Genomic DNA, 14,123 nt, shown 5'->3' with positions numbered 1-14,123 from the left:
AGCAGACAGGCTGATATGCCTGAGTATTTCTGACACTTGCAGGCCTCAGATACTCTCAGGTATATATTTGACCAGCCTCAGGGAAAGGTACATATCAGTGGGATACACCCATGATATATTTCAGATATTCTGCAGTTGTGACTGTGGGGTATTTTGAGCATATGTATTACTACACCATTTCTGACATGCAAGTAGTGTCTACTTTAACTTATTGACAGTCACCATTACGTGGGATACCCCACCTTTCTGCCTACTGTTAGTACATTTCACAGGGAGTCAGTGGGGCACAGGTAACATTTTTTGCAAATCAGGGACATCCCTGTAAATCAGTCACAGTTGGGAAGTCTGGCCTCATACCTATTCAAATATGGCAGTGTTTATCCGGTTCTGATACTGTGTGGGGTTTATAAGGTGCTACTGTAACATTATTACCTCCTAGCATGGCTGTTTCTCTTATCACACTAATGTAATGCAATTCCACAAGAATTACCAGTAAGGATTCAGGGAACAAGCTTTGTGTAATGGCCTTCCTATATTCCCTTTACATTCACTCCTTGTATTTCATGATATATTTCTTTCAGCACCAAGTTCTTGTATACCTGCCGTGGCTCAGTGGTAATTCATGCAGACTAGTGTTTCCAAGGTCTGGGGTTCGAGACTGACAGGGGTATTTTATTTTACTGATGAGCAGACTACAGGCCTTGTCATACAGAGTGACTAAGGCACTTTTAAGCAGTTGTAAGTGGGTTTGTGCTGGTTTGCGCGATGCTTACACATGCGCACACTCACTTAGCTAAGCGCACATAAGCGCACACCCACTGACTACTGCTTAAAAGTGCTTACTCCTGCTAACACCCATGCTAATTTCTTTTAAAGAAAAGAAAATGGGGAGATAGGAAAGTGGTGAAAAAGGGGGAATACAAAGAGGGTAGGACAGTAGGAAAACAAGCTCGGGATGTGCAGGAAGGATGTAGGGAAGGCCCATAGCTGCCCATTTCTTTATCAGCAACAGCTGTGCATATGTGTGAAATTTGGTGTGAAATTTGAAACTTTCCACCCCTGAGAGAGGGGTGAGGACAACAAAATATGTTGTACTGCCAATTAGAATTATCAGTTTACATATCCAGTGGACATCTGTGCGAATTGGGCAGCTATGTATGGGGCATCATTTTTTGTGGGAACAGAGTGCCCTTTTTTATTTTTTTTTCAGGTGAGAGTGGAATGTGAGGTACAGGAAGTAGGTATATTCGGGGAGGTAGGTTGGGGAGGTTAACAGACAAGACAAACAAGATGCATACAGGGGCGGAGTATGACACATGTGGGGGGTAAACACAAATGACGGGGACGGATGTTTGGATATCGCAAGCCCATGAGCCCACAGATGGCAACAGTGGAACTGAAATCCCCACCCATATGCAGTTACCACTGCGCCTTCACAGCCCAGGCCGGGGCTGTGCTGGGGGCTGGATAGGATGGGCAGGCACACCCATGAGTTGCGCCACCCTCGCCTCAAGCTGGTGTAGGGGATCAGTCACAGAACGCCTGATCTCACTACGCACCACAGACCGGACCCTATGGAGGGTGAGTGGAGGCTCTCCTACGGCCATGCTTGCAGAGGGGGGAACGAGCCCCATCCCCTGCAGCGCTTCCACCCAAAGGTGGCACAGGGCCACCGGAGGAGGAGGTCCCAGCCTGGGCACTGATGCCAGGTGCACTCGCCAGCTGAGGTGGGAGAGGTGGGTCCTCTGGAACCCGTCTTCCCTGTTGTCCTATGTTTAGCAGTATTTTATGGCATTTTGGGTTAGTAACAAACAACACCATTCAAAATTATTTGTAACAGCATGCATCAATATTCCCATTAACCAAACACCCATGAATTCCGAACATTGAGCAGCAAGCATAACACATGCATATTTAGAACAACAGTGCACATTCCAACAGCATGCAGGGTTGATTGGTGGCAACAGGCCATCAGGTTTGGATATGTGAATGTGGCACATGCATCAACGTACATGCAGATATGTATGAACCAAGAGGACAAATGTCCATGGGAATTAATTGTGAATACACATACCTGGTTTGGTGTGGAATGGCATCATTTGTGAAAATAGGGTAAGGTGGAGAAATTTTACATTAACAACTAAAACTACCTATACATATACTGTACATTCCTAGTAGATGCAGATATACATCCCCTACATGTATTAGTACAGTTTCCTGTATGTAACCTTAGGAATGTTGGTGATGGGGATGTTACTGCTACATTAATATACATTCCATTTTTATTCATATATGTTCATATCTGGCTGTGTTCAGGTACAGCATCCTGCTTCATTTGATTTATATGGGTCTAGACAACTGTGGATGTTCAGCATTTCATACAACCATACTATTTTCCATAATGCAAGGGTACAGCAACATATCCAATTTGTGGGATGGACACAGTCCATGTTCTGTATTTTATTTAACACATTACACTCTTTGGTTGTGGCTGTCTCATTCATTTCATTATGTATTGACTGCAGTATACCTTTATTCCAGATTTATTACAGCTTTCTTGGTAACTTCAAACTGTCTTTCTCACACACTCTCAATTATTTTATATTTACATTTCAGAATGGTACTTAATTCTAGGCTTTATTAACATTTATTACTGGTTTACAACAACCCTTTCCAGCTGACTCACTTATTTCATATGGCAGAATTTACAAGGATGTATTTGACACTTTTCTATCCTTTGTTGAATGATTACCACTCATTTTCTGACTTCAGTAGTTATCTGATATTGCAATACAGGTGGAAACTCTGTTTGAGACTTGTTTAATCTTTATTACTGGATTGCATTACACTCTTTTCCAGGCTGCATCACTTATCTAATCTTACAATACTAGCAGAATCTTTCTTCTAGGCTTATTTGACCTTTATTAGTGGGTTACAACACTGAACTCTTTTACAATCTGTCTCACTTATATTCTATGACAATACCAGCTAAATAATTACTAACCTGCCTGGTGGTGCAACCTCAGCAGCCTATCAGCATAGGCTTGCTGATTCGTGGAACGAACACCTGCAGCTGTAATATAAAGGAAGTAATATTGGAACATACGTCTCCATACTATAGGCTAGGATAGCATTTTTTACATACTTAATTACATGGATACTTACTCAGTAATGGGGCATTGGGCATTTGGCAGGCCTCCTGGATCCAACGGTTCAGTTGGTCCTCCTTCCATCGCTTCAGGCCCGCATGGTGGTGACGGACCTGTTCACCAGTCCTCAGAATGCCTGTGGCACTGTTGAGATCATGTGTCAACCGGTTCCACACCTCTGCCTTGTACGCACCCCAGTGAACCTGGCCCTGCGTGAGTTGTGCTTCATGATCATGGAGTAGTAGCCAAACCATATGTTTTGACTCCTCAACTCCCCACCTTTGTGCTCTAAAGTGACTTCCCTCTCCTGCACCTGCCATCCTGACTGCAAATGGGTACCACAATCAGTTATGCTGTGTATTCCCGCCTATGGGGCTTATATATGCTGGTTTTCCCACACTTATGTGTGATTGGCCATTTTGGATATTTATCAGCTTAAAAAAACCTGCTTTGTCATGCTTCTATTTCCATTCATTCGTATATATATGCTAATACAGCATTTCTCAGTACAGCTGTCATGGCTTAGCAGTTCAGTACTTTGACTATGGTGCACAGTATCCCAGGTTCGACCCTGGGCATTGCTTTTTTTTATTTTACTACTGTCTAGACAGGCTAGAAAGTGTGTCTGTGTAAAGGCGCTTTGATACAGCTTGCCCAATGTTGCCCAACGGTAAGCTGGTTGGCGCGCTGTGCAGCTTCACACAAACGGCTTACGCTGGGTAACGTGTTATTTAACTATGAGCACTCATATTATGCTGGGTGAAGTGCTGCTGAACTACGGGCACTCATTTTAAGCATGTTAAAGCGCTGCTCAACTCCGGGCACTCATATTAAACCTGTTAAACCGCTGCTCACCTGCGGGCACTCATATTAAGCTTATTAAAGCGCTGCTCACCTATGGGCACTCATATTAAGCTTGTTAAAGCGTTGCTCACCTGCAGGCACCCATATTCAGCTTGCTAAAGCCTTCCTAAGCTATGGGCAATTATGATCCTTTTTTATATTTTATTATGTCGGATTTCTTCAAAAATACATGGCCCATTTCATTACATTTTACTTAAATTATAGTTTTATATATATATATATATATATATATATATATATATATATATATATATATATATATATATATATATACACATCAGGGGATTGTTTCATGCTTATTTAAATAAAAATGGAAAATGATGTTGTGGGGGCTCGAACCGTGACTACCTCCTCTTTGGCCAACGTCTCTACCACTACGCTATTGCTACTTGGCTTAATTTACATATTTAGATCTTATATGCTTTTCAATGTCTGCTAACTGTGGCTGAGCGGAGGGCATATCCACACAAACGAGCGCAACTACGGGCAAACATTTTGGAAATTATATAAAAAAAAATTAAACTACTATTTTTACATTTTACATTACAGTTGGGTTTATAGTCTGTGAGGGCATGTGTGGTGTTGTGTTCCTTGACATTTCCACGGACTCGCTCATGGGTGTTTACTTTCAGGACTCTGACTCTTCTGGAGGCGTGTCCCTTTGCAGAACTCGGCATTCGGACACGCCCCCTACTTTCCTACACGGACAGTGTTAGCATAGGGTATGATTCAGCATGCCCTCATGAATATGCATGGCATGCTGATGTCATACCATTAGACTGCAGCCTCCGTGTAAGACATATTAACTCTTACACGGAGGTTTCGTGAATCCGGCCCTCTGAAATTGATGTACTTCACAGAAAAGGGAATATTCCAAGAATGTCCATCTTATCTTAGACTTGGTATGTACAAGTTTGCTTTTTCAGCTATTCAGTCTCAATATTGGGACTTGCTGAAGTGGGTCCTGACATGTCAAATGGTACCCAGTAAAAACTACCATGGGAATGTAAGTCTAGGCTTCTTAAGAACCTCACAGATCAATAGCGAAGTAAGTACCTATGAACCTGTGCATTATGGATTTACTGTATTATAGTTATATTCCATGTATATCCTTAATGTCAAATTTTTATTGATCAAACTGGTGGAGTTGGTAAAATAAAGGATGCATAGTGCTGAGTCATGTTAAAGTGGTCACCCTAGGCTGGCACTTACACTGCCTTGAGATTATGGAAGGGGAAGATTGGCAGGATATTACTGAAGTTTGAAATGTTGACAGAGGAGATTATGACCATGAGGCCAGAGTTTAAAAAAGTGAAAGATGAGATAAAACACTTGAGTGAAATTTTTTAGGCACTGGGAAAGTATGGTTAAATGATGGAGTTAGTTGCAAAAAAAGGGCAACAGCATTTGTTGACTCTATAATAAACCTGGTACCCTCAAAGAAAGATAAGGTACTTATCAACAAATAGTCAGCTTCCAAAGGGCTGCATGAAGGAGTACAGTGAGATGATTAAGTTATCCTTGTTGAAATCTGACTGATATATCTGTTAGAGGAATTTGCAAACCTTAACCTACAAGCTGATCATGCCCATAAGTTAACCTGAAATGCTTCCATGGAGAAACTGAAACATTTAATTTTAAAAATATTTAAAGCCTAAGGAGTTGCCAGTGAAATATGCTGCATGACAAAAAGATTTGGTTCTAGCCAGGCGCAGAATTTAAATTGTGGGGGATTTGTCTTGGGAGATATGCTAAGAGTATGAGCAGTTTGTATTTTCCAAGTGATGGTTGATGTGAGAAGAGTGGGTATGCTAATTAAGTAAAGATTTCCTTTAAAGCTGGCATCAACTTGGAAAAGCAGTACATGCAGCTGTTGCCCCTTTGTAGAAGTGTAGTGCTACAACAAAGTAATTCAAGTAATGGAAGTGAGCCACAGGGGAAGACTAATGGTAGAGAGCAAAATGTGAGGATGGAGACTGAGCAGGAGAACAAGCCATGTAACCCCTCTAGGCAGTTAGAACAGGATGTGAGTTCCAAAGTGATTGATCCAGGAGCCAGGAAAAAATTCTGATAGCTCAGCAGAGGAAACAGTTGTAAGCTAGGTAGGTAGCCACAGGTGTACAATGTCCAGTGAGAAAAACAGTATAAAGATTGGTCTTCACTTAAGGAAGATGGTGCACCTAGCAGATGAACATGCCAAAGAACCCACTGTCAGGATAGCAGATGTGTCTTTCCAACCTGATACTGCAACATGAGGTTCAGGACAAACAAGTGTAAAAAATAGTCAGGATAGTGTAAGATAACCAGTAGTAGGATTGATATCTCTAAAGTCCTTATGTGCTAAATCTTCGTTCTGGAGGAAGAGCCAAGCATTGTTTGTTTTCTCCTAAGGACTTTATGTGATGGATGAACACTTTTGTCAGAATAAATGACTTTTTTCAAATCCAGAATTGTTCACCTATATAAATAGTTGGACACACATGGTAAGAGGAGTCCACTGGTGAAAGGTCCAAGTCTTCTGTGATTGGTCTGTGTAATGCAAGAGATATGGCAGGATTAAGTGCTACATCCTTGCTAATTAGGACCAATCAGATACCCTTTCACAGAAGCCATCCTTCATGAACTCGTCCCAACCTTAATACATCACATTACAGTTGTGCTTATCTTTCAAGGATTCAGTTGCAGGTGTATTACATTTTTCTGTAAAGGTACAATGGATTAAATGTTTTTTAAATGGCAGTTTGTATGTATATTGAGGTGACACTCATACTAATAAAGTTGCAAACATTTTAATTTTTATTGTTATTTTCACATTTAGCTCTAAGTATTTCCACCAGTTATGGGTTTTGTTGCAACTGATGAAGCTTAATCCTGGTGAAAGCACTAACACAATGAGGTCCCCTTGAGCTAATCGGAGGAAGGGCTCTGAGCTAACTAATCTGTGATATATATATATATATATATATATATATATATATATATATATATATATATATATATATAAACATTAAGTATCCTGTTTTTTGCTTATTTCTGAGTTATTTATAGCACTTTTATTTTACTCACTGTGTGTGAGGTATTTAGTAGAATTTTATACAATTGTTAAGCATCTGGTTGGGTTTGCTTGTTCTGATTTCCTGCTAGGAGTGTATCATATAACTTGTTTGCATTTAAAATAATTCTCTAGAGTCTCCTTGATCCTTTATCTGTTTAAACAATTCTGCAGTTTTTTCTACCTAAGTAGTGTTGGTGGTGTAGCATTGTCCATATTCAGGCTTGTGTTTTGGGCCTAGTTGTTTGTTAGTAGAGACTGTGTGTCTGAGCACATGTCCCAGGTCATCACAGCTTAGCCAAGGCCAGTATACCATTTCAGTGAGAGTGAATTGTTTGTGGTCATTGGCTGACTGGAGTTGCCTGGACTATGCCTTGAAGTAAGCACCTCATCGGCTCTTTCAAGCTTTTTTTAAAGTAGTTTCAGGTTTCAACTTTGGTACTTAAGAAGTTAACTTGTGGCTGTTTCTGCCATTTCACACTGAGCTAATCGGAGGAAGTCGGAGGAAGGGCTCTGAGCTAACTAATCTGTGATATATAACATTAAGTATCCTGTTTTTTTGCTTATTTCTGAGTTATTTGTAGCACTTTTATTTTACTCACTGTGTGTGAGATATTAAGTAGAATTTTCTACAATTGTTAAGCATCTGGTTGGGTTTGTTTGTTCTGATTTTTGTTTTCCACCCTCCCTCTCTCTTGGTATCCTGTTTTTATACTTGGTGGCTTTGCAGTTGCCCACCCCTACTGTAAATTTGATCTGGGACACTCCTTCCAGTTTAGTGTCATTACCTCTTTCTACCTATACCAGGGAGAACATTTGAGAAGGCCAACCCAGTTAGCTTCTGCTCCTCCTTTCCCCTTTCCACTTTACAAAAAAAAAAAAATAAAAAAAAAATTCTAAGCTTGTTTCCTCCCTTTCCTATAAGTTGTCTAGTCCAGATACAAATTTGCTGTATCCAGGACTGTTTGTAAGCTTGTGAGCCCCCAAAACTTTCTGTGTTGGAGGGAAGCCTTCTAGCTTAATTTTGTTTCTTAGAACTAGCCAGTTTTCTAGTCTCAGTACTCAAATCTGTTTCTTTGAGCTCAGCTTGTTCAGAACTCATTGTAAGCACTAAATAAGATACAAATTACTACAGCACTCAACTTTCCTCACTTGCCTAGAGGTAAACAGTTTTTAGTATTTAATAAATAAGCACCTATCCAGGCCTGTCTAAGGGTCAGCTCCTGGTGTTTTCTCCTGTCTACCTGATGAATCTGGGCATCTTGAGGCAATGCAGCTATTGCCTCATGTACACAGACAACCCTCTCCTCCTACCACCCAACACTACAACCTGTGAGAGATGCACTTATATAACCAAACTGGAAGCAAAGCTGTCTTCACCCAAGACTGGACTAGACAGTCAAGAGGAGAAGGTGAACACTTGCACCACTCCACACTCATCACATAGTCCCTCAAAACCTACACCACCAAAACACACACATAGAAACACAAAACACACACCTAAATTCACGGAGGCTCTCAAAAAAAATCTACCCAAGCAACAGGGACCTCCAAAGCAGAAATGCAAGCAACCTCCACCGCCCCCCCCCAGCACAACCCAAATGACACATAACCCACTAACTCAGTGTGCCACTCAACCACAGCCAATAAGGCATAACAACGTACCCAACACTCTAGTCATAGGTGACTCTATAATCAGGCACACTGATGTTCCACTCACCAGGCTAAACAAGGAGAACGTTACTGTCAGCTGCCTGTCAGATGCGAAGATCCGCCACATAACGCATGCACTCAGGTCACTCCACAGCAAGTACAAATATGACTCTGTCATTGTCCATGTTGGTGTGAATGACCTGAGATGTACCTCCCTAGACTACATGAAAAGAGACATGGAGGAGCTTTCTGATCTTGTAGCCCAGGCAGGTATGACCCTAGCCCTGAGTAGTATCCTGCCATCACCCAGAATTATACCACAGTACAAGGACAAAATTATTGACTTCAACAATTGGCTAAGCTACTGGTGTCATTCTAAGGGGATCCAGTATCTGTCTGCCTGGGATGACATGATCAACAAACCACGATGCTTTGCCAGAGATGGCCTGCACCTGTCGCCCTTGAGATTCCAGATACTGGCTAAGGCTCTTGCCACCACTATAGTGCCTTTTTTAGGCAAGATTCAAATGACAAATTCACCACCATAACAGGTACAAGAAAGAAAAATCTGAGGGTAATGCTACTTAATGATAGAAGTCTAAACCTCAAAATGCACTCACTCGAGGCACTCCTTAAAATGGAGAACATCGACATCTGTGCAGTGACAGAGACCTGATTCAAGGCACCAGAGAGCACCCCTACATTACCAGGCTATAATTCATACCGCACCTTTTGGCCACCTAACCTGGACCAAAGCACTAAAGGTAGGAGGTGTATCCATATTCATTAAGGATATCCACACCTCCAGGCTAGTTGCTCAGCATAATGCATCTAAGATTATCCAAGTGCAACTAACTCTGGGCAAGACCGCAATGCAAATTGTAGCTTGCTACAGATTCCCCAATATGCCCCAGGATTCCCACTCCTCATTTCTTGATACACTGGAAAATATTAGGGTACAACCTAACACCCTAATAATGGGCGATTTCAACTACCCCACCATTAACTGGGAAAACTACTCATGTACCAACTCTTGTGCTCAACGTTTTTTGGAATTCATAAATTCCAATGCCTTGGATCAACTTATCCACACCCCCACCAGGGTCAGCAATATCCTAGACCTGGTCATTACCAACATGGGCAACCGGTGTTCCACACCAGAGGTCAATTCCTTGTTGGTCGGATCCGACCATAAGCAAATCACCCTAGACATCCACATCCCTCCCCCACTCCCCATTAGGGAAACCACCGTAAAAAATTTCAACAAAGCCAACTTCACGCTTCTTAAGACAGAAGTGGCAAACTTCATGACACCCATGCTGATGGACAATAGAGATACGACTGCTGAATCCTATACAATTGCACTTTATAAGCACTTATACGAGTGCATGGATCGTGCAATCCCTAACAGAACCAAGATACTATCCTCCAAAAAAAGGAAGCTAATCTGGTGGTCCCCTGCTATAAGCAAACTCTACAACAGAAGAAAGAAACTGTTTCAAAAGAGAGTAAAATCCCATGAGTGGAGGAACTCCGTGGTCAGCCTCAGTAAGAAGCTGAGATCCCTCATAAAATCCTCCAAAGCTAGTTACGAAAACAAAATCGCCACTGATTCTAAAGACAACCACAAAGCAATCTATAGCTATGTCAAGAATCCCAATGGCAACATTCAGATCTTCTCTGAGTTACAGCACAATGGCACTAAATATACAGAAACAACTGATATTGCCAACATCCTGGCAGATAGGTTCAGTACTAAGTTTACCCCTCTCTCATCCCCTAAAGGGCCCACATCTGTACCGGAAGAATGCAAAGTACCTGTAATCACAGCTGCACAGGTAAAAAACCCACTCTCCAAAGCCAAGAACATAGCATCCATGGGATCTGACAACATCCCAGGCTGCGATCTACATGAACTACAGAGCGAACTGGCACCCCACCTAAGTACCATGTTCAATCATAGCCTCACCTCAGGCACTGAATGGCACACAACAACGGTTATCCCACTCCACAAAGGGGGAGCTACCACGGACCCTGGGAACAACCGCCCCATTAGCCTGACGAGGCTATGGAGCGTATCATCATGGAACTTATAAACAATGACATTGATAATCCCCAAACTCTGGACCCCACCCAGTTCAGGTTTGTAAAAGGCAGATCATGTCTCCTAAACCTGATAGACTTCTTTGAAGAGGTCACCAAAGCCGTAGATGAGGGTAAGGTGGTAAGGCTTTCGACACCATCCCCCACTCTGGAATTATAGACAAACTCACTAAACTAGGTATAAATCATTATGTCACAAGATGGGTTGCCAACTGGCTCACTGACAGAACCCACACTGTGAAAGTAGCAGACTCTAAATCCAACTTCAGACCAGTGACAAGTGGAGTACCACAGGGTTCAGTCCTAGGTCCTCTCCTGTTTGGTATCTACTTCTCTGAAGTACAGGCTAACACAGAAGGTCTTTGGCTAACAAAGTTCGCAGATGACTGCAAACTAGGAGCCATAATCAAAACTCCTAATGATGTGGACATCCTACAAAAGGGCCTCACTGAGACAGATGCCTGGTGTCAAAGCCATGGCCTCAAGCTCAATGCAAAAAGTGCACCGTCATCCCTTTTGGTAAAAATTCTGTACCCATGAACTACCACATAGGCGGTAGTCTACTAAACACCGAAAGTGTGATAAGAGACCTTGGGACACAGGGGGACAGTAGTCTCTCCTTTGATAATCACTTTGCCACAGTAGTCAGGAAATCCTTCTACATGGCACACCTCATCACAAAAGGTTTCTCATCCAGAAAAAAAGAGGTCATTGTTCCCCTCTACTCATCACTCATTAGACCCATTATAGAGTGCAACGTCCCTTTTGGTATGTACCTCACAAGACATCTAAAACAACTGGAAAGGCCACAGAAATACCTCACAAAGAGGATTACCAGCCTCAAACAGATGCCCTACGCAGACCGTCTCAAAAAACTCCAGCTTTACTCTGTCACATATCGCCTACTCAGAGGTGATCTCTGCCTAACATATAAAGCTACGTCAAACCCATAACTGTTGGACATGCTCCATGTAAAGAAATCCCAATCCCTTTGAGCTACATGCTCTAGGGACCTAAACCTTGTCACCACAATAAACAGAACATGCTGGAGGGATAGATTCCTGTCCCAGAGGCTTCCCATACTCTGGAACAAACTACCTATCTATATCAAACAAAGCTCCTCATTAGCACTCTTCAAGAAAAATCTTGATGATTTGACGGGAGATAGGAAAATCACCCTGGGGATCACTTCTGTGGCTCTGCTTGACAGGGGCACAGAAAAATAATTTTCTTGGTTGGTAAAAGCCAGGGTACCGTTTGGCTAGGCTTATATAGGCCTTAAGGCCAATAGCCTAGTACCTACCTATGAACCTATATATAAGCCCCATTGACAGGGAGCATCTTAATAATTATTAAGGGTTTTAATTTGAACATATCTTCTAGTTAGCAACTTTGGAAATGGATACTAGTCTCATAAAACAAGCAATGACAACAACCCAAAAGTCATATCAACGTGAAAAGCTGCTAACATTTTTGAAAAAATTTTTAGTGCTTTCTGCAAATGTTGTAAAAAACACATAAGTACTTGTGTGGGAAAATCTTTAGTGAGAACAAATTAAGTATTGCATTAAGTATTTGGGTGTTAACCTTGCTCGTTACATTCTGACTAATGTATTTATCTATGATGTATTGTTTTTCTTCCTTGCCTTCTTCCTAACAAAAATCAGCTTTCTGTCTAGGCAAAAAAAAGCATTCTTGCCCCGTATATCTCCCCATTATTAGTTAGTATCATCTTAATACTATCATTCTGTCATCTGAGTGTGATAAGCTAAGCATAGCACAATCAAATCTCTGATCATTTTCTGCATTTTGAACAAGTCCCTGATGACTGTTGTCTAAAAATAGGCAGATAGTTGATACTTCTGTCTGTTCTACCTCATCTACAAGTTGGTCAGCAATTTGTGATATGTAATCTCTCTGCAAAAGTAACTCTTTAATGTAGTCACATTATTGAATTATGGGTTGTTATACAAAAGATAGATGTTACATATAAACACAGGCATATAAATATAAACATAAATGCTTGTTTGAAATATTTAGTTAGATTTTATATATATATATATATATATATATATATATATATATATATATATAATATATATAATATAATATATACTGTGTATATATATATATATATATATATATATATATATATATATATATATATATATATATATATATATATATATATATATATATATATATATATATATTATGTATATATATATATATATATATATATATTATATCTCATATATATATATATATATATATATATATATACTGTACATATATATATATATATATATATATATAAAATGTTTTATATATATTGCAAAGAAATGAGCAGGGATAAAACAATGAATCTTAAAAGACACATTTCTGGCTTGTATAGAAAAACTAAGTCTGTGTTTTTCTTATGCAGGGAAAAGGCAAGATGACAACGTACTGGCTAGTTGGGGAGAGAACAAATCCAGATGTTGCTTGAAACAGCACTATATACATAATGCAAGAAAGCGAACTGCAGTGCAGTACAACCTCTTAGCTCATGGGTCCTAGACGCAGAGGTATCCAGCAGTGCTGATTTCATGCAAAACACTCATGGGAAGTCCATCCATGGAAGGGAAGCATATTACCTCCCAGTTGCAGGAAATGTCAGGCAGACACTTTTCTTGCTTACCTGTACATGGACCTGCAAGACCCTCGGACAGCTGCCTTTTTACTCTGGCCTTTTTATTTGATGGAACTATATCCTTTTTTTCAATGATTAAAGAAATACAAATGCTTATTTTTTGTGCTTTCTACATCAAGATTTCTAAGGTGCATTTGAAAAGGAAGCTCTGTATACATTATATGATATTTTCTTCTTGAAAAGAATGTATATATGTGTATTCGAAGATACTGCTAAATATTTTGTTGAAATAAAAACAGATAAAATACAAATGTCTGGCTCCTATTTTCTACTTTCATTCTTAGATGTAATAGTGTTATCAACATTGCTTAGAAAGTAAGCTGAAATAAAAACATAATAAGTAGAGAAAATGCCAGAAGAATACATACACTGCAGTAATAAGATGGGTTACAGTTTTGAGCTTTATAAATGCTTTGAAAGAAACATGAAGGATGTAAGTATATAGATCTCATGTAATTTTCCACCAATTATTCTGGTTTAAAATCGGTGGCCTCAGGTTATTCATAAATTAAGAAAATTCTGCCTTATCTGTAGCTAACAACAGATCAAAGAATTTACACTTAAATCTGACCATGTTCTCTAATTATTATAAACTGCCTACAGAAAAGGT

The 14,123-nt window shown here is 40.3% G+C and overlaps 1 protein-coding gene across 1 annotated transcript in view; it reads left to right on the top strand.

Moving 5' to 3' along the window:
- Nucleotides 1–13,751, top strand: part of NPR2 (natriuretic peptide receptor 2) — a 2,072,492-nt gene extending 2,058,741 nt beyond the window's left edge. Inside the window, exon 22 of the mRNA XM_044078984.1 lies at nucleotides 13,247–13,751. Coding sequence (XP_043934919.1) covers nucleotides 13,247–13,309 — 63 coding nt within the window. The 3' untranslated portion in view covers nucleotides 13,310–13,751. The remainder of the gene's footprint in view (nucleotides 1–13,246) is intronic.
- Nucleotides 13,752–14,123: the final 372 nt, after the last annotated feature.

The sequence above is a fragment of the Protopterus annectens genome, chromosome 1.part1 (genome assembly GCF_019279795.1).
Source record: "Protopterus annectens isolate FY-2018-M chromosome 1.part1, PAN1.0, whole genome shotgun sequence".
In the NCBI taxonomy this organism is placed as follows: domain Eukaryota; kingdom Metazoa; phylum Chordata; order Ceratodontiformes; family Protopteridae; genus Protopterus; species Protopterus annectens.
Note: the sequence above shows the minus strand (reverse complement) of the source record. Positions and strands in the feature narration are given on the sequence as shown.